This window comes from Phaenicophaeus curvirostris, chromosome 1 (assembly GCF_032191515.1).
Source record: "Phaenicophaeus curvirostris isolate KB17595 chromosome 1, BPBGC_Pcur_1.0, whole genome shotgun sequence".
NCBI lineage: Eukaryota > Metazoa > Chordata > Aves > Cuculiformes > Cuculidae > Phaenicophaeus > Phaenicophaeus curvirostris.
Window position 1 is genome coordinate 183954465 of NC_091392.1, and position 20727 is coordinate 183975191.

General features: G+C 36.0%; 1 protein-coding gene across 11 annotated transcripts in view; it reads right to left on the bottom strand.

Annotated features, from left to right (window-relative positions):
- Positions 1–20727, bottom strand: part of NBEA (neurobeachin) — a 499111-nt gene that overhangs the window by 71715 nt on the left and 406669 nt on the right. For all 11 annotated transcript variants that reach the window (XM_069882400.1, XM_069882331.1, XM_069882372.1 and 8 more), the window contains 2 exons: positions 12074–12186; positions 2907–3047 (listed from right to left, as the gene is read on the bottom strand). In XM_069882400.1, the coding sequence (XP_069738501.1) occupies positions 2907–3047; positions 12074–12186 (254 nt within the window). The remainder of the gene's footprint in view (positions 1–2906; positions 3048–12073; positions 12187–20727) is intronic.

The window sequence follows — 20727 nt, forward strand, 5'->3', positions numbered from 1 at the left end:
CTTATAGTATATAAATACAATTCATATCCATATTCAATATACTCATTTAAATACTGTTATACTATGATACCGATTACTGTCATTTCATGTAAAGGTTTTGTTGCTGTGAAAGCCATAAAGCTATGAAATGTTTTCATTATAACCCCATCTCCCTCATTCCTAATATTCTGAATAAAAATCATGCCTTGTTCATTGACAAGAAGAGAAATTTGTAGAATACTTGATTACGAGGAATACAAGTTTGAGCTGTGTGAAGCACGAGTTTTTCCATTCAACAGCATTTCTCCATCCCCTTTTAACAGTGCCTAGTCCCATTTGAATGGAACAGTGAAAAATTTGTTAATGACATAAAAGAGATGGAGATTGATGATATAAAAATCAGTTAAATAGGACAGAACTGAGGCTAAGGTATAAAGTGACTTTTATAAAAGTAGCCTGATAAATCAGATAAGGAAAGCCACAGAGGGAGATCTAAGTCATTATCATAGAATTGACTCAGAAGGATATTACAAGCAATGTTCTGAAGAGATTGACAGGAAACAGATTGCATATGTCAAAACCAAATGGCAAGATTCAAAATTTTTCTTAAGATTTTGTGGCAATTACACAGCTCTGTATATACATCTTCAGAGTGCCTGAAACTTCCTTTCCTGCTGCAACTACTGTTTCCTCAAATGCAAAGGTCTACGCATGTTGTTTCCTCCCTGGATCCCTATTACTCTATACTGGTTGTTCTGCTTCTATCTAGACTATCTTGTTCCCTGTATACTTTTTGGTCATGGCTTTGTTTGTTTGTGTGCTTGCTGGTTTGATTTCTCTCAATTTCTTTTTTCTTTCCCTTGTCTTTTATTTTTGGTCTACTCAGTCTTCTCCCATGATTTTACCTTCGACTCCTCTCTTTCACTCTGTTTTCACTTATTACCAAAAGCTCTACTGTAACACACCTCTTCCCATGAATCTCCTCAAATTCTTAAAATACTGAAAACATTTTTCTGTCTGAATCTCTGCATCTTTTATTGTCACCTTTCTCTTCTTGCACTAGACTGTAATTTACCTTCTATAAAACATTCTTAGGCAGTCTTCCTCACAAAGTCATACCAAAACACTGGCTCAAAAAATTCACGAGCAAGAAATTTTTTAGGATCACTATGACTTCATAACCACCGTAGCAATAATCTTTTACTGTGCCTATACATACTTATTTTCAAATCTTTCTTCTGGGTTCCATATACAGCCCTATCTAATCTCATCTCGTTATTTCTTTCTTCCCTTTTCTGAGCTTTAAACTTTTCCCACATAGGTCTCCCTCTCATTTCTGTCGTCTTCTCCCACTAGTAACTGCTTTTCTTTGCTGGTCACTCCTTTTTAAACAATTTTTGAAATACCTAACTAGGTGTGCCCTCTTATTTAAATTCTCCTTTTGTTGTTTTCACCTTCTTGCCATCAGCAATCTTCTCCCTGGAAAGCATTGCTTCTCCTTTTTGTTTCTGCTTTCTAGTCTCACAATATATTGTTTGCTTTAACAAACATAATTTGTCAGGTCTATGTTGCAAGGTCACCAAGGCAGAGACCTTATTCTCCTGCGTTTTTAGGGCAGAAGAGAAAGAGAGCAAGAACACTTACATTATTACATAAACACCAGTAGTAAAAATGACACAGCATTAGCCTAATACAGGAAATGAATACTCCTTTGTGTGTTGTACATTCAGCCTGTAAGCAGATTTTCAGACCTAAGCATTTGCCGACTAGCAAGAGGGGATCTTTTGTTGAATAGCAGCCAAAATTAATAGATAAACATGCAAATAAACTCACTGTTTTTAATATACTTTAATGCAACAAAGAAGCACATGTGAACCATAAAATGAATTCACAGTACATGAATAATTTAGCAACATTTTAAAGGAGTACAATGATCCCCCCATACAGAAGTGTAATCAACGCTTAGTTTCCCATGGGTCAAGAAGTAGTATATTCTGAACTCATAGAAACGTGAATTCTTCCCTTCTGAGCAAAAAACTAGCACATGTCCAAGCAAAGCTGAGATGAGTGAAAGTTCAGTTCTCTAGTTTTGCACAGCTCTGCTTTGTTCGGCTGTGTCAAACATGCTTACAATTACTGGGAGAGTATAGTTTGAGTTCAGTAATCAAATAGTTACTCATTTTTTCATTAATTCAGGTTTCCCTGTGAAAACTTAAGTCTCTCATCTGCAGTCCTTTTTATGTAATCCATTGTGTTAACATATAAATTAAATTCAGATGAATTCTATCTTTGAAGTTTGGCCCCCTTCCCTAGATCTGATTTTGAGGATAGAATTTAAGCAGGAGGTTTCCAGAATTGAAATAGCAGCTTGAAGTTAGAATCAAAATTTTTACATTTCTGAAAACTGTAAGTTATACATTCTGAAGTATAATTCATTTGCATAAAACATTACTCCATGCTGCTTTAATATAAAACTAGTTCTATAATTTCCCTCTCAATCTGACACAGTTTAATGTCCTTTTTACAAAAGGTTTTTATTTAATGTTGTATATAGCTGTTCCTAGCTGAAAAAATAAATTAATATATGACTATATATTAATATATGACTAGCTTTCTCTATTGCCTGGAGAATATTTTTAAGATGAATTTAGTTTTAGATGGATTTTCTTCATCATATGTGTGCCTGCACTACCAGAACACTGTGTCTAAATATATTTCAGATTCTTTGGGTAGGCAGGAGCCCTTGCTCACTACAAATGAGTATACACAGTATACTTAGAGAATTTGTGAGATTTTTAAGGTATGGAAGAACAGTGAGATTTTGAGAAAAGGGCACTTCTATTAAAAAAAATCAAAACAGTGATAAATGACAGAAAAGATGCGGTAGATAAAGACATCGATGAGAAACAGGATCCAGAAATACTTACAATACGAACAAGCCAGGCCAATGTAGAAGTAGATGTAGAGTAGTGGGTGTTGTAATGATAAGGTGGAGTCTGATCATCTTCCCAGGTCTCGTACCGTTCTGCATAGAAGACTGCTCTCTTTGGGTTCAAAGCACCAATAGGCTACAAAGGGATAAGAGGTCAAATATATTATTAGTTGAAGGGCAGCGTGTCTGAGATATCATAGGTCAAAACTGTTTTGAGGTTCACTACATGGGAGATTCTGCAGCCAAACTCATTCCATGCTGTAGAAATCCTTTCAGATTTCTGCAATCTTGAATTTCTTTTCAAAGGCTTTGTGTACTAAAAGTCTTATGACCTTCCTTATTTTAATTTACAAATATAAGTGATTCCTATCTGTAAACTTTCAAGACCTTGAATTCTGAGTTGTTTCCCAATTAATTCAGCAACATTGTTCTGGAGAAAGACTTCTAAAACTGCGTTTTAAATGCATTGAGGCCAAACTAATATTTCTGTTGCTGTCATTCACTATATTCGCACAGCTAATGAAAACTGACTTTTGCTCACACAGGATACTTTCCAACGCATAGCGCATGATGAAAAGATTTCACGTGGAACTGCTGATGGTGTGTAGTGATCCTAAGCAGAAATACTTAAAAAACATGCATAGTCCTGCAGGATTGGATATACTGAACAAAGCCGTGTTTTACTGAGCAAAGCAAATAAGCTTTATACTTAAAAACAATAGAATTTGGAAAGTATTCACAAATTCAAAGTCCATTCTAAGCATACCTAACAGACCATCTATACAAGTTAGGTAAAAGCCAAAAGAAATACAAGACAGTAGTGGGAACTGTTGGTTTTGATGTGTCTACTTAGAGGACACATGCTTTTCTATGATTTGTTTAACTCATTTTCATAATTTTTTTTCAGAATGTATTTGTTATTATGTGGTAGAAAAATCAGAATATACAACAGAAAGTAACAAAAATGTTGAAATATATAAGTGATCTTAAACCTGTTTTTACAGATGAGATGGTAGAGTGTATTTACTACCTATCTGGAAATAGCCTTCAGATTTTAGCTTTTGTGGTAAAATTAATCAAACACAGAGTTTAATGCTTAGCACACTTTGACACCAAATAATTGTATAAACTTATTATAATTTTAAATGATTACTTGATTTGTATTAATAAATTTAAGAGTTAGAACTGATATTATGAAGGGAATTACAACTTGAAAACTAACATATACTCAAGGACTTTGAGCCCTTTCAAAATTATAATAGATATTTTTGCATTTCATTCCCCAGCACAATTTTTCTACTGAGTTAAAATCCAAAGTCTTTTGGAATGGAAATACCCATACAAGGTCAAATCAATGTGCTTTACTACACTAGATATGTAACTGAATAATTTTAAAGCTACAAGTATTTTATTCCTTCAGCACTGCTATATTTTTCAGATGCCTGTTAAAAAGGTTGCCATAGAATATGCTGTTTTCCAGTTTTACATATTAGAGCTTGGTTTCGAATATGTTTGGTGAACATGAACATTTTAAAACATTATGGTTTCAGAATTTTTCATGCAACACTCTAAATGCTTAATACTTTGCTGTGTCATGGAGATGTTTAGAGATTTCTCATACATGTAAAATGTATGAGTAATCCCCAAGGATCAGTGTTATCCGATGCAGATTGCACTACAAGACCTCACAAAACATTCTTGAACAAGAAGTATGAGCCAGCCCCTAACTCTTTCCAGGCTTGTTTCCCAACTACAGGAAAAAGAAAATAATAAATATTTGCACTTTTGGATACACTCGCTTTCATTACACATCCTGTCACTGTCAGGAAACACAGTGGCATTATTACAGGCTATAAGTTGCCAATATATAAAAACGGTTGTTCAACCACGTTCTTGAAAGAGTAACTTATTAAAAGACATTATTTTCCTATTAGACTGACAAACTATGCAGATATATGTGCACTTTGCTAAATTATATCAGGGCTCCTGGGTTGCTTTGGGGACTGCCCGGGTCCTGGCAATATCATCCTCCTCAAGGTACTTCCACTTCTCTGGCAGAACAACTTCCAGTCCCCAACTAAGCACTTCAAAAGCTAAAGCAATAATTCACACTCTAGTCTGTTAACAGGAACCTTCACCCTCTTTGAGAAGGAAACAGAAAATGGCAGACAAATCTGTGAGAATGTATTTTGTAATGGAACAACACCCTGAGAATATCTCTTCCCTCCATTGTGAAGGTGCATCTTTCCCTATGTCGCAGTGAATTCTGATGCTATGAAAGACAGAATTATCTGTCACAATATTATTGTACATATATGTTTGAACGCACAGTAAAGAAAGGATTTGGTGATGAATGCAAGACTGAAAATCAAAACTCCAGGCCTTGCAAAACATATTTGAAGCTGATCAAATGCCTTTCATCAAAAAAGCTATGAGTTTTCATTCTTCACTGTAAATCGATTACAGTAACAAGAACTGTGAAACATAACTGATGTTCAAAAAAAAATTGCAAGGTATTTTATAGATCAGCAAAATTTTAATGAAGGTTTAACACATAGACTTAAATACTTTTTAAAAATATGTATAGTTGTATTTAATGAAAAAGATACTTCTTTCAAGAACTTGACAATAGTTTTCTGAAGTCATATAAAACACTAATGAGAACACAGCATCATGTTTTCTAGGTTCTTCAGGGAGAAGTGTTATTTCAATTTAAAAGATGAAAGATACAAGGCTGTAAAATAGCGCATTCCCATTTTCATGTAAAAGTGGCTGCACGAGTAGCTAAAATAATCTACTTTCAGAAGATACATGTTCAATTTATTGAATTATAAACCTAAGAGGCTGTATTCTGAAGATTACCTCCAACCTCATCAATATTCTTTTCAGAGTTGGAATACATTTTTCTTTCAATTACTTTAGGATTCATTTGAAGAAAAATGCTGAAATGCATAGAATATCTGCTGAATAAAATGGACTCTTTAAGTGAAATATCATGAGAGGCATCTGTATGAAATGGAAATTTTGATGTGAAGATCTCTGGAAAGAATCTTTTCTGGGAATTACCCTCCTTATCCCAGAGAGAAGGAAAGAGGGGGAGGTACTGCTGGCCTTCAGCTAGAAAGTCTTAATTCGACTTCTCGGGACAGATCCTGGACTGGATGAGGTAGTGATCTTGATGGTAGCCTGGGATTCAGGAGACAGAGGTTTATTTCTGTCATTCCACAAACATTTCTAGTGTTTCCAGGTTAGCTCATCTGTGACTATAGCATGCAATACGAACGTGTACTAGAGATCCCCGAGCATAGCTCTAGAGGGGCTGGCACGCAGACGTGGCACCATCTATGCAGAGATGACAACTAGAATCTCAGAAGTAGTGCAGCTGTGTCAATGCTGCACAGGATAGGGAGGAGAGCTGGGAGCTGCACTATGTTCATACAGCCCTGCACCTTCTGCTTCAGCAATTACATTGGTTATCTCTGACCTGTGATGAAGAAATACAAGGAACATCTGATTCCCCCCCATTTATTTTATATGCAGTTATGCAGAATCCTTTGTGAACCACTTCTATGCACATTAACAGAAAGGACTTAAACCTCCCCTGATGCAGGAAACTATTCACATTGAAAATATTAATGGAAAGTGCGCAAATCTCTCATCTTTTTATTGTGTAAATTAAAAACTTGCTGGTTAACAGCAAATAGATCAGCCTGTATGCACCAAAAGACCAAGCATTTTCTGAAAGTGAAAACTTCTGTAAATAAAATAGCATAAAGTAAATTCAGAGAGGTCTGCCCCTGTCTTCCTTAGAGGCTTTTTCATGACCACTTGGCAAAATGCTGTTACCCAAATAAATGGCAACAGTTCATCCTTCAGTAAATACATGTATTTTCTGTAAAGACTTTAAATTTCAGTTGTACAAGCTAACAACTAACTCAGTTTTACTCCAATGAGGTGTGTGCCCTGCTAGATGACAATTTCTATAATAATGGTAGTGACTTACATTTCTTGTGAAATATGTAGCATATATGGAGTTTTGGTCACTTTTTCCATAGTGTTACTGTGTCATTCTTAGTTCAGAAAGTCAACTACTATGGTTTTAAACTGATACAATGGCTATACAATAGAGATATATTTTATTTATAGATCTATCCCTGTATTGTCATGTAACAGAAGAAAATAATTTTGTTTCCATTTCAATGGCATTCTACTGCTGTGCAAACTAGTTAAAAATTATGTGCACAGACAATACAAAGGGAAAGCTCAATCTGTGGACTATATCTCCATCCAGTACCTTAACCATAAGACTAGTACAGAAACTGAATTTAAGTCAAATTGTTCTGAACATTAAATAAGAGTTCTTTCTATAATGTTTTATAAAATGCTTTTTTCCAAACACATCATTTGTAATTTTTATTAAAAAAACCCTCTGTACGGACTCATATCAAATAGTATTAACTTCTCATAAAATGGTTTTCTAAAAGATTCTTTAATCCAACCAAGCAAAATGGCTCCCTATATGACAATGCCTATTCCACCTCTTTACTTCTGATGTACTAAAAGCTGCTGTTCCAGTTTATTTTATGCTTCTTTTTCAATATAAAAATAAAGTAAGTATTTACTTTAACATTAAAAACACATTGCTATTCATGTCATTCTTTTTCATCTGGCTAATCTCTTTAGACATCTGGCCTTTGAACCAGTGTATTGTCAATACATCTAGTGTTTATATCCACTGGACATGTTATGTTAGCTCACGTAATAGTTACTGTTTTGCCAGCTATCTTCATAGAACTACATTCTCTCAAGAGAACAGAACTGAATGTAGCATCCTATTTCTCTAGCCACTAAAATATTCTGCTTATCTTAACTCTAATTCACAGAGCAGCTATCTTATCTGTTTATCTCTCTTTTTTGTAATACACTGCACAAAATTGTATCTGGGTACAAAAGAAATCTTGAGCATGGTTTTATTTGGCTCTGGTTGAATACAGACTGAGGTCTCCCTGACTGCTTGCTTTTTTATTAAAAAACCCACAAAACAACAACCTTTAAGTAGGACATCTTAGGATAGTACTTTAAAGTTTAAAATAAATGCTAATTTGATCCAAATTTGTAAACAGCTTTTCTTCAGCACATCACCATCACCTTTGTCAAATATAAGAGTTCTGGCAGATTCAAAGTACCAGAGTTTCACTCAGTAAATGAACTTTTTATTTAAAAAAAAGAAAATGTTTTAATTTTGTGGCTTAAACCAAATGAGAATCAAGAACTTTTTTTTCTTTTTCTGATGGTAGAGATGCACGTGGTAAAGAGAGAATTCTAAGTTACAGAAACTGATTTCATTTTTCCAGTGAGAATGGCTCTTGCTAAGCTCATAAACTCCTTTCTACAGCATACACATTTTTGGAAATATTAAGTGTGGTTTGCCTTGAAATATTCACACTTCGATGCATTCATTTGCATTATTACATTTAGAAGCCTTGGGGCTTTATCACTTCCTTTTCTTGAAATGGCACAGTAATAAGGAAAAGTGGTTATGCTTATCACCATCCGTCAGTCAAAAACCTTCTATATTAACAAAATATAATTTTTCCACTCAGTGAATGGGCATGTGACGTCTCACACACATGTCGATATTAGTATTACTCTGCTGGTGAAGAAATCATTTTATTTAACAGGATGTATGACTGGAAGTAAATGAGGAGAAATTCCCATTTACACGTAGATGAGCAGGAACAATGCATAATGTCAAACCCATGTATTCGCTACAATTCAGGAGTAAAAGTCACACAATTTTGCACAAACAGACCATATCACATCTTAAGTGTCTCAAAATGCCTGAAAACTCTGTGCGCAGGAAGGGCTGCATACGTTTCCTGTACTAATGTTTAATACCATAGGTATTCTTCTTAAGGAAATCTCAGTAAAGAAGAAAATAAGCAGATCACCTGGTGGTTTGATAGTGAAAAGATAATCTATGTATCTATGACAGCCTCTTTCATTAGCTTTTCATCCTGTCAAACAATAAATATAACCTTTAGCCTTGTATATGTAATGAATAAAACTTGAGCCTACACTGTCTAATCAAATAAGAGGTCCAATATATCCTACTGCTGCGGCACTTTCCATGCCCATGGGTCCTGGTTTTAAATTATATGTAAAAGGATAAAAAAAAAAAGCTTTGACACAGGAATTTCCAAACACTTAAAACAAAAAGGACAGAGGAATTTTAAAATTAATATCTAAACATAATTGTTCTGGAAGAACAAGCAACATTTGGATGTAAAAGTACCACAATAATGAGTGCTACCTTAAAACAGAATAAAATCAAATGGAAGGTTAGGACAAGTTACATGTTCAAGACAGCTTTGTATAAATGTAAATATTTAAGGTTGAGCTAAATGCAAAAGGCATCTGTTTTACTCTGCCACTGACATCCTAAGCAAACCAAACACATCTAATTTAATTTCCCCAAAACATATGAATTACATTTGTAGCGTATGTTTGATGAGGAGTTGTGATATCACAAAAGTGGTGTATCGTATTTTATGCAGAAAATCTAGGAATCAAAGGTTAAAAAAATTCAAAAGGAGTATAGTCATTTATGACATTTGACAGTGGAACTTTGTATGAACTTTGTATAACACACAAATTAATTATTTTAAAAGAAGTTAGATTTAATATTTACATTTAATAACCAAAATTACTTTAAACCAAGAAAACAAATTGTGATAGGTGATTTTACTTTTAATGTCATTGCTTTTGTGGGCTTTTACCACTACATAATAGTGTTAGAATTCTAAATTTTTTCAAAAGATTGTTTGAGGGATATTAATTACTAAATATTATGGACAGAGGCATTGTGAAACCTAAGAAGGGGAAACTTGCGGCAGCACAGAAGGTCAGGAACTAGCAAAGGAGGTTTTATCCATCAACAGATTAGCTGGAAGTTCTGATGTGCCATCAGATCTGCAGGAACATTTCTCCATTGTAGGGTAAAATCTGATGGAAGTAAGTAGCTCCTCATGGAAAAGATACTGTGAGTGCCTGCCCTAGAGGCCTGGCTGAGTCTTGATGGCACACCTTGGTTCAATAATGTGAACAATAAATCACTACTGCTTTTAAGCACTAGGCTACTCAGGATTCACCTCTCCTAGCAAGGAAAGAAGGGGCTTACTTACGGATATGGAGTAATATTGAAAATGAAAACAGAATTGCCAAGGAAATACTTCAGCTATGTTCTGATTTTGAAGATTTTTACTGATAATGCACAAATTGAAACAGGATGTAAGTAATGCGAAACAGTCAAAGTGCACAAAGTAAGGAATTTCATATCAACTGGCCGCTGCCTTTTACAAAAAAATCGTATTCATTTTTTTGTTTTAAAACCATTGTGAAATGAAACCTATCAGATGTTATTATAATTAACACTGGAAAATTTTATCCTCAGGAATCCCACAACACATTACAGATTGCATGTGTATTTTCTCACACATCCATGGGGTAATGCAGCCCAGACCATGCCAGAAAGGAAAGACCATTCTCCATAACTAGTTCTGTGTAGGCTTTTTTCAGTGGTCAAAGACTAGCTCTTAGCTCTTCCAGAGGAAATCACCGGTAGCTTTTGAGTAAAAGAATGCAGTTATCAAATTGGGTAAGAAAAGGTCCTCAGGCAAAATACTGCTGTGCACATTGCACGGATTCTTGAAGAATCATAAGTAACCAGAGACTTGATTTTACATTTCCTGTCTACTAGGCGTGCAGTGATACTTAAAAAGCTATACAAACTCTAATTCCATAATGAGTCTTTACTAACTCATGAGGAAAACCTATCTATTCAACTATCATGCTACTTCCTGTAGCAATTACACACTTTAATAGGCTGCCATAAAAATTTGGATTCAACCAGAAATAAATACCTAATGAAGGACTCATGAGATGCTAATATTGCTGCACTTCACCACACACGCTGGTATTAATACTAGGAAGAAGTGAATCTGAGAGATTTTGAGAAGTGTAACAGTCTTAATGAAAGGTTTATCATATATAAACAATTAAAATCCAGAATTATTTTTATACATGCCAGGGAACAAGCCAGCAAATGATTACTGATTTGTATTTAACTCATGTCTGCGGATTTTCTTTTATCTTTTCTGGTGCTCACGTAAAAGAAAAGGACATTTGTGAAACAACACAAGTACAACACAAGCAGTGTCTCAACCAATTTCTTTACATCTGAGGCATACTGTCAATGTAGTTTAATTTCTGGTTTTATTTACTTATTTATCTAAGAAAAAATGGGGATGAAACTTGGGTATCTGTCTGCCACTATGTAACCAAGGCTTACTCTATTTTGGAAATCTCACAAAAGCAGGTTTCCAGATATTGTTGTAATACACTTGGAGGTAATGCAGGCACACTTTTTCCAAAAGGAATAAAAAACTGAAGTGCCCCGGGTGGGTTCTCTCCATTGCTGCCTAAGATGTGTGCGTGCAGGAAGTGGAGGAAAGAAAAGCAAATTTAAAGGCAGAAGCCCCAGAAATTTTTATCCCTTACCAGTAGCAGAAGGGCAAACAGGAACTGCAGCACAGGGTGGCAGAACAGGCCTAGGGGGTCATTTTCTCCCCTCCAGCCTCTTTCCTAAAGCCAGTGCATGACAGCTTCCTGTAGTTTTGAGCCTCACCGAACTTGTACGAGCAAACTCCTCTCTCCTGGCTGAGCAACTGTGGCAAGGATGCAAGGAAGCTGTCAACCCAGACAACAGAAATCTCATTCTGGGTATGTTGCAAGGCTACATACACTTTCTTTGTTGATAGGAACCAGGAAAGATACTTCCCACAACTCAGTTTCAAGTCCTGTTTCATGTCTTTATTCCAGCTGGCCAAAAGTAGAGCCCTTCCTTATGTTTCTGCTATGCTTGGCCAGTACACACCTTCTCCCTGCCTGTTGAAACAATTGCAGTGCCAGAGGTCCATGTTTGCAACCAGACCAGTCAGGTACAGTGAAACAGGATAGTGTAGAGATAAATTATTTTAAAATAGAAAAGTCTATTTCAGATTTTTCTAACTTTAAGATAAATACCTAAGCAGCCTATAAATATAACCCAAAATCTCTTCCTCAAAAGGCAGGTGAACTTTCTCTACCAGAGTTGAAGCATACCTTTGAAAGATCCCTGAAGTTGCCTGGGAGGGTCAGGTCTAACTCTTCAGATTCATAGTTTGTTAAAACCCATGGAAACACAGGGTATTGGTTCAAATCATTGTATGTTCGTCCTATCGAGAAAGAAAATATTTTAAAAATTAGGAGGTAATGTTCACTTCTCCAACTGTAAAACAATCCAGCAGTGACTTTTGTTGCATCACATGTTCCCAGTTCCCACCACTTGACAGAATTAGGTGTAAATCTTCCAGACCAAAAAAGCCTTTTAGATGCACTTATCCTGAATCAGAAATCAATGCAGAAATGAGCATCACCTTTATATTTAAAGAGCACAGTATATCTTTCAGGATCAACTAAACCCAACCATATGCAAACAAACCCTTTTTTTATATCCATTAAGCTATTTTCATAGCATGAATGTTGAAATCTAATTGTATGCAGTATCATTAGTTGGCAAAGATTACGTGAGAGTCCAACAGAAATGGGTTAAGTTTGATGTTTGCAAATCTAGATCTATCCTAGAACATATTAATCCATTATTCCCCACAGCTCTTCTTCACAGAAGGACTGGTGATATTTCGCAGCAACAGTGGAATCAAAAAAAAAAATTCTCACACTTAAATGACAGCACTGACTGCTCCAGGCCACTGTCTCCAAATATAGTGAAAGAAACATCTCTCCCATTCCAGGAGCTCAAATATGCAAACCCCATCTTTAGATACAGTTTCAGGAGAACAATTTGCAACCAAAGTGAACTGAAAATTATGAATTCATCACCAGAAAAAATGTGTTTGGGAAAGGCTGTTACTTATGTCTCAGCTGGTATTTAGTAGTATCTAACATTTCAGTGATAAGGTAAATGAAGTTGCACAGTACAGATCCATCCACCATACTGATTTACTGAGAACCACACAATATGCAACATGAGTCTTAAAAACCAAAATCGGGTCATAAATATGTGTGTGTGTGTATTTATATAATATAATTAGTAGACTGAAATAACCCAGGTTAACAATTCCCACTCCTATGGCAGATTTACAGCCCTGTCTCAGTAACTGCTTCCTTCCAGATTCTGGACAGATTCCTGGGGTACAAAACCCAGCACAGGAAAACACAGGCTTCCTTGTTCTGAGTAGCATTTGCAACTCCACAAAAATCAGCTCTTAATGAAATCTGAAACTTTCAACACTCTACAAATGCCTTGTTTTTTTCAATAGAAGTTGATGAACAAGAAGCATGTTTCTGTTTTGTACATAGTTTCATTGAAAACAGGAAAAGTGCATATTATTAACAAATGTGTCCTCATTTTTAAATTTTGAACACATATATGCTCACAAGAATATAAAAAAAATTTAGGTACAAATACAACTCTGTTAAGAAAGCAACACCAGTACCGTGTGCGACACACAAATAACGATGGATAGAAACAAAAATGCGTCTTCTTTAATATCAACAATGAAAAACAATTCTTGGACAGAATTAGAAGTTATCAAACAATTAAATAAATCAAATTTTTTGGGGGGGTTGTCTATAAATCTTGAGGTAAGACAAGTCTGCTTCATTTTCCACAACTGTCAAATTAGAGTATTATTTTCCACTTTTGCAAGGAATAAATTACATACAATTTGTGAAGTTTCTTGAGATTGTAAAATTTAAGGTTCTATAATATATGGTCTTTATAAAATGTTACCTTTGTATAATAAATGCTTTTCTGTCCATCAGAATCCTCAATTAAGTTAACAGAAGAGTGTGCAAAAGCTTCCACAAAAGAAAGATACATGAGCTTATGTAGACAGCAGATTAAAAGAAATTTGAGATTTGGGAAGAAAATGACTGACATGACAGTAGTCTTTTACAAACCATAAGCAAATAAGATGATTCTTCAGAATCTAAAGTTTTATGGAAGAGTTCACAGTAATAAAGACCTTCAACTGAAAACACTTTATAGAAACATTTGGAAAGGTAAGAACATCCTTTCTCAAAATTTTGAGAAGAAATTTAGAGTTATGCAAAAAGACTTAATATCTCAAAACTGAGATATTTGTAGTTGTATTTAACTTTCAGATTAATTCCATTTTGATTTCAATACTCAGACAAGATTTAGATGCTTTGCCTTATTGCATATGTGGAAATGAAAAATATGTGAACAGAGCAAGAAAAGAGCAATTCCTAGCCTAGCAGCTCTACACAAGTTCTTCTTCACTGTGTAGTTTTGATAGGTTATTTACAGTATGGAGATAGGAATGACTTATCAAATGGAACCAGGTCCATTTCAGCACAGTAACTCTTGTGTGCATCTTATTACCCCAAAATGAGAAATAATTTGATACAATTTATCTCCCAGCTAAGGAAGGTTAAGTTACAAACAATGGATTATGTATTTGATAAAACTTGCTTCCTACTTCAAAATTTCTGATGATATTAATTAATTAAGAACAGCTATTTATTTGTTTAACATAGAAAGTTAGAGATTCATTTTTCTGAAATAAACAGTTTTCTTTTTATATCAAAAATTAAAATTACTACAGGAGATAAGCCATAAGTTGTGAGAGGAAACCAAACCTCCCGAATGAGATAAGCCCATACATTCATGCTTATCTGAGTGGAGGACAGTTATCTAGGCCTATAATGGCATTACAAATTCCTAATTCTAAATACTATTGGTTTAACTGTATTAGGAATGGTCTTCTGATCAGTTCTGGCTTCACAATGATTATTTTCAGAGTTAAGTCAGCAGATGAATATATTTAGCGATTTCATCAATTGTCTGTTGCTTCCAGCAAGAATAATTTGGTTCTTCCTTTAGCTAAATAAATACGAAAGATAAACCTGTACTGCTATTGGTACTCCCTATACCTTTTCAGAAGCTTCAGATTTTGCCCCGAGTAAGCTTACAGGGATTAATATTGAAGGCTGAATATTAAATATTGCAAGCTTATGACACTAATCTACCTAAACAATGAAATTGAGGCATAGTAAATGAGATCTTAGAAATACTGGATATGTTTCTTCATTAAAAAAAAACCCCTTTTTAATTAAACCATCCAATTTAATGTTTTTATATGGCACTTCAGTTTTGAAGGTAAAGCGTGCTAGAGACAGCTGACAAAGAAATTATAACTGCAATTCCTTGGTGAAAATGTTAATGACAGCAAAATATTGTTTAATTAGATGATTGCAGCATCTGGATTAACACTCTTTAAGAGTGATGTTCCTGTGCTTGTCTGCTTCTTCACACTTTACAGACATTTTGTCATCTCTAGGTCATTAGGAAAGAATTTTTAATGATTTTTCTAGAAGCTAGTAGTTCAAGTTACATCTAATTAGATGACAATAATAAGCCCAACACATGCAGTAGCTAAATATATACATAATTAACCAGTGAGAGCTTGTACATCACAGAGCAAAAAAAGTGGAAAATGCTAAACAGGCGAAAAGAAAGAGGGAGGGGTAAGAAGTTTGTCTGAATTTATTACCTAGCTGAAGATGTCATTTTTTCCCCCACAAACCTTTAAAAATAATCTCTTTCTATTACAAGAAATGACTTACAAAAATTATGGATATAATTATTCTCCACTTCTTTTAAAAGCTGTGGCAGGTAGGATTTAAAATAATTAAAATGCCAATAAATACAAATGCAAACACAAATTTAATATACTAAGATCTGAAAAGGAAAAAACATCAGAAATCAGTTAAACATTGAGAAGCATATTTGTAAACTGGACTTCCAATTAAAATAGTGAGCATTGCAACCATATTACAAAAAGATTCCTTGTTCCCACTCTTCTTAATTCATTTTGCTGTGGTGGGATTACTTTTAAGTACTTTTTCCAATAATCTTGTAACTGAGGTCAGTAAAAATTACTTGTTCCCTCTATCATCCAGAGGGTTCAGTTGACACACATGCCGATCACATGCAATATGGCCTTTTCCTACGTGACTGAAGAAAGAACAATTAGTATAATTGTAGCTGCTTCTGAGCCTTCAAAGCTAAAAGATCCCTGAGAAGGGAATAGGTAGGAGCTGGGGGAAGGTGGTCAGGAAGACTTATGTCTACACAACCAGGACAAAAACCAGGAGCACAGAGAGTATAACACTGAGACTGATTGATACATAGCAGAGTGCAGTGTTTACCTCTGGGAGAAAAACCCAGAGCTGTAAACATGATGAAATATGCTCGAGTCAGAAAAGAGGGCAAGAAAGAGGTGAAGACCTTGGTAACAAAATAGGTAGCTGAGAAAACAGTTGGCTAGAGGGCCAGAGAAACAGGTTGAAACAAGACTTCAGAGAGTTTTGAAAATGGAGAGAGAGAGAGGTTTTGAATTGAAAATGCAATGAGTCATCAGGCCAGAGTAAGTGATGGTAATCATATATCCTTATAGGAAATTATCTAGAAAGAGAGAACTATGATAGCTGAAGTAGGCAGTAATTAAGTCATGAGTGTAGATCATAAGAGAAACAGTTAAACTAAAAAAGAAGCCAGGCAGTGTTTCAGAGGTGGTACCAGGGTGATGTAAAGTCATACAAAGCTGGATTTTTTTCAAGGGGACACTTTAGTATTTCAAACATTGATTAAGAACTTATAGAATAGCCAGGGGCCGTGCTTGTCAGCACAGAGGTAATGGCAAATCAAGGAGAGACTGAAGGAGAGATTTGTATATTTATTCTGTAGTAAATAGAAAAACTGTGTCATAACAGTATTAAAAAGCAGGCGAAGGGCTTCTTGAGGCAAAGCACCCAGTTGCATGACACGAATGAAAGAAATGAGTTGGTGTGAGAAGCCTCATTTCAAGAATGTCTCTTCTTGAATAATTCCAGAAAAGGATCACAAGAAAACATGAGTGATTTCTTACGGTTTCATAAAGGGCTAGGCACTAATTAGACACCTTTGTAAGAAGAAAGGAAGCTACAAAGAATTGGCAAAAAACAGTACTAAACCACTTTGTTAGTGGACCCTTACTTATCTGGAAGAGAATTAAAAACAATGAAGGGACCTATGTATCACTTACCAGCACTTAATTTCTTAAGAGTCAAACCCTGATGTTTCTTAAGTGACTAAGTTATGATTCAGATATGCTGAAAGAGCCAGCAGGAGCTAAATGACAACACAAATAAAACATATTGACGTACATACTTCTCAGTGGCTAAAAACTATGATTCTTAGAAAAGATGCTGCTTAAACAAACAGTTATAGTCTAAAACTAAGCCATCACTGCCTACAGGAACAATTACTGGCAAAGAAGTTCTATTTTTTACGAACATATTTCTTATGGCACCTGATTACAGAAGATTACAATTAAAAGTTTATTTGAAAAATTGGATTTCCAAAGAAGAAAGAAAAGAGAATACATGTCTTGTCTTTACTTGGCAGAGGAGGTCATAAATATATTCAATACTCTTATCTTTGTCTAGATAACAGAAAATTTTGTATTTTCTTCTGAAAGCCAAGGGTCCTGTTTACAGTGCATATAAAAATTTGATTTTGTTTAACACAGAATGGACAGTTATCATAGAATGACAGGATCATAGAATGGTTTGGTTTGGAAGGGACCTCAAAGATTATCCAGTTCCAACCTCAATGCCAGAGGCAGGAAATCCTTCCATTAGTTCACATTGCACAAAGCTTCATCCAACCTGGCCTTGAACACCTCCAGGGATAGGCTATCCCAGGCTTCTCTAGTCAACCTGTTTCAGTGCCTCTTCACCCTCACAGCAAAAAATTTCTTCCTAATATCTAATCCAAATCTACTCTCTTTCAGTTTAAAAACATTATTCTTCATCCTATCACTACTCTACCTGCTAAAGAGCCCCTGACCATCTTACAGACCCCCTGTGAGTACTGGGAGGCTGCTATAAGGTCTCCCTGGAGCCTTTTCTTCTCTAGGCTAAAGAAGCTCAACTCTTTCAGCCCCTCCTCCTATGGGAGGTGTTCCATCCCTCTGATCATCTTTGTGGCCCTCCTCTGGACTCTCTCTAACACATCATCATCCCTTCTGTGCTGAAGATTCCAGAACTGAACACAGGGCTCCAGGTGAGGTCTCATGAGAGCAGAGTACAAGGGAAGAATCACCTCTGTCAATACGCTGGTCACACTTCTTTCGATCCTAGGATACAGATGGCCCTCAGGGCTGCCGGTGTATATTGCCAGCTCATGATGAGCTTCTCATCCAACAGCAGCCCCATGTCCTTCCCTTCAGGGCTACTCTCAATCCATTCTCCGCCCAGCCCACTACAGGCTTCGGGAAAAAGGCCAGAAAGCTGCCTGATGGAAAAGGACCTGGGGGTATTGGTCAATACCCAACTGAACATGAGCCCGCAGTGTGACCACGTGGTCAAGAAGGCCAACAGCATCCTGGTTTATATCAGCAATAGTGTAGCCAGCAGGACTAGGGAAGATACCATTCCCCCTGCACTCAGCACTGGTGTGGCCGCACCTTGAATCCTGCATTCAGTTTTGGGCTCCTCACTACAAGATACACAACGAGCTACTGGGACACGTCCAAAGAAGAGCAAAGAAGGTGGGGGAAGGGGCTGGAGCTCAAGTCTTATGAGGGGCGGCTGAGGGAACTGTGAAGCTTAGTCTGGTGAAAAGGAGGCTGTAGGGGGGTGGATGTTGGTCTCTTTTCCCAAGTAACAAGTGATAGGACAAGAAGAAATAGTCTCACATTGCATCAGGGGAGGTTTAGGCTAGATATTAGGAAAGATTACTTCACTGAAAGGTTTGTCAAGCACTGGGACAGGCTGCTCAGAGAAGTGATTGAGTCACTACCCCTGGAAGTATTTAAAAGACATGTAGATGCTAAGGGACAAGGTTTAGTGGTGGACTTGGCAGTGTTAGCCTTATGGTTGGACTTGATCTTAAAGGTCTTTTCCAACTTAAATGATTCTGTGGCATTAGCAAATAAAATTTGTTAATAGAGTCTATGAATCTTCAAAATTTTCAAAAAATGAAGAAGCAGAAATAGAAAGCACATAATACAGCAATGCAATCATGCTTTCTTACAAGCTCTTTGTGTTGAAGCCCATTCTAACATGTAACAGTCACAGCTGATTTCAGCAGTACACTTTATTTCACTAAACCTTCTGGAACACTATCAGATGTGAAAGCACTCTTGCTGAATGGGAAAGCACCCAAGAATCTCAGCTGCTTTTGGACATCCCTCTGAAGTCTTTTATGAGATCATACAGTAATATTTCCTTCTCAAACTAACATGATGACTTTTGCCTTTCTTGGAAAATAAAAACAGAATACAAAATATATAGAATGGTAAGGACCCATTAGCAAAAGCCAAACAATGCAGATGGGTTTGAAATAAAAATCAGAGTAAGGGATATTCTTTGTGACAAGGAAAAGATCTTCAAATGTTAGTCAACACCATGCTCACATGTTAGCAGGAGAGTTTGCATGGGTAGTAATTTTCATTTAAGCAATATTGGTCACTTCCAAAACTTTTAAAAATCAGCATATTGTCTCTTCTTCAGAAAACAATTTTTTGATCTCTGTGACTTCAAAGCATCATTAAAAAGAACAACCTTATAAAATAAGTCAGCTAATACAAAATGGAGACAAAGAGTTAGGGTGAATTTCTTCTAGAGACTCAGATTTATCTCCCTCTCTTTCAGGGAATATGGCTTTAGCTAAAATTGAATTTGATTATCCACTGCTGAAACACTTCATAAGATGGTAGGTAATGCTGTGAAAAGGAGCAAGTGAGCTTGTACAATTAACAGCAATGAGATTCCAGGAACAAATGAAATTTACTAGTAAGAGACAGATATAAAAAGTCTGCCAGAAATTAAATGCTTTGAGTCAGAGGCACTACTAAAGTACTGATTGAGCTGCTGTAAGCCTTTCCAAATACAATGCAAGCTCACGGGCAAACACATACACACACAAAATAGTTGGTAAACCTCCAAAACTTGAGCATAATGGGTAGTCCCTGGAATGCAAATGTCAGGCCATCATATTATAAGGCAGGTGAATGACACTAGAGTAAGAGAAACCTGTCTCGTGTTTGGTTATAAAGCCTGCCTAGCAGTATTTGTACCAAACAACAGCACAAAAAACCATTTTTCTTGAGACCTCTGAGGTATCTCTTTAAGATGAAGCTTATTTACAGATGGATACTTTAGTGTTAATTCCCAATTGACTTCAGACATAATGATGACTTCCAGGTTTGTATGCTTCAGTTATTTACCTAAAAAATAAACTACCTTGGAGCTTTAGACTGATTAAAAATGAAAAATAACTTATCAAGAATTGGCTCAGCTCTTATCTACTCTCATTTAAAGTGTTTAGACACACTACTTACAGAAGAAATGAATACATAGAAAGGAAATTACAAGTGAAGGACAGTTCTGCTGATAATGTATTGGACAAGGACTGAGGGGATCCAGACAAAATTTCCAGCTCTTTAGTAAATCCAAGTTCAGGTAAGGCAGTCAGGGAGCCTGCAAGGCTCTGTCTGCATTTCCTCATCACCAGAAGGGCAGTGGATGTGTGAGAGACATGCAGTGGCTGGAGGCAGGCCAGTGTCCAGAGGCAGGATAGCAGCATTTTTGTGGTGCCGCGCCAGAGATAATAAACGCTCAGCAGGGCACTTTCCTTCAGCAGAGATCTGCAGGACTATAGCTATAATGCTTGGGAACCAAGC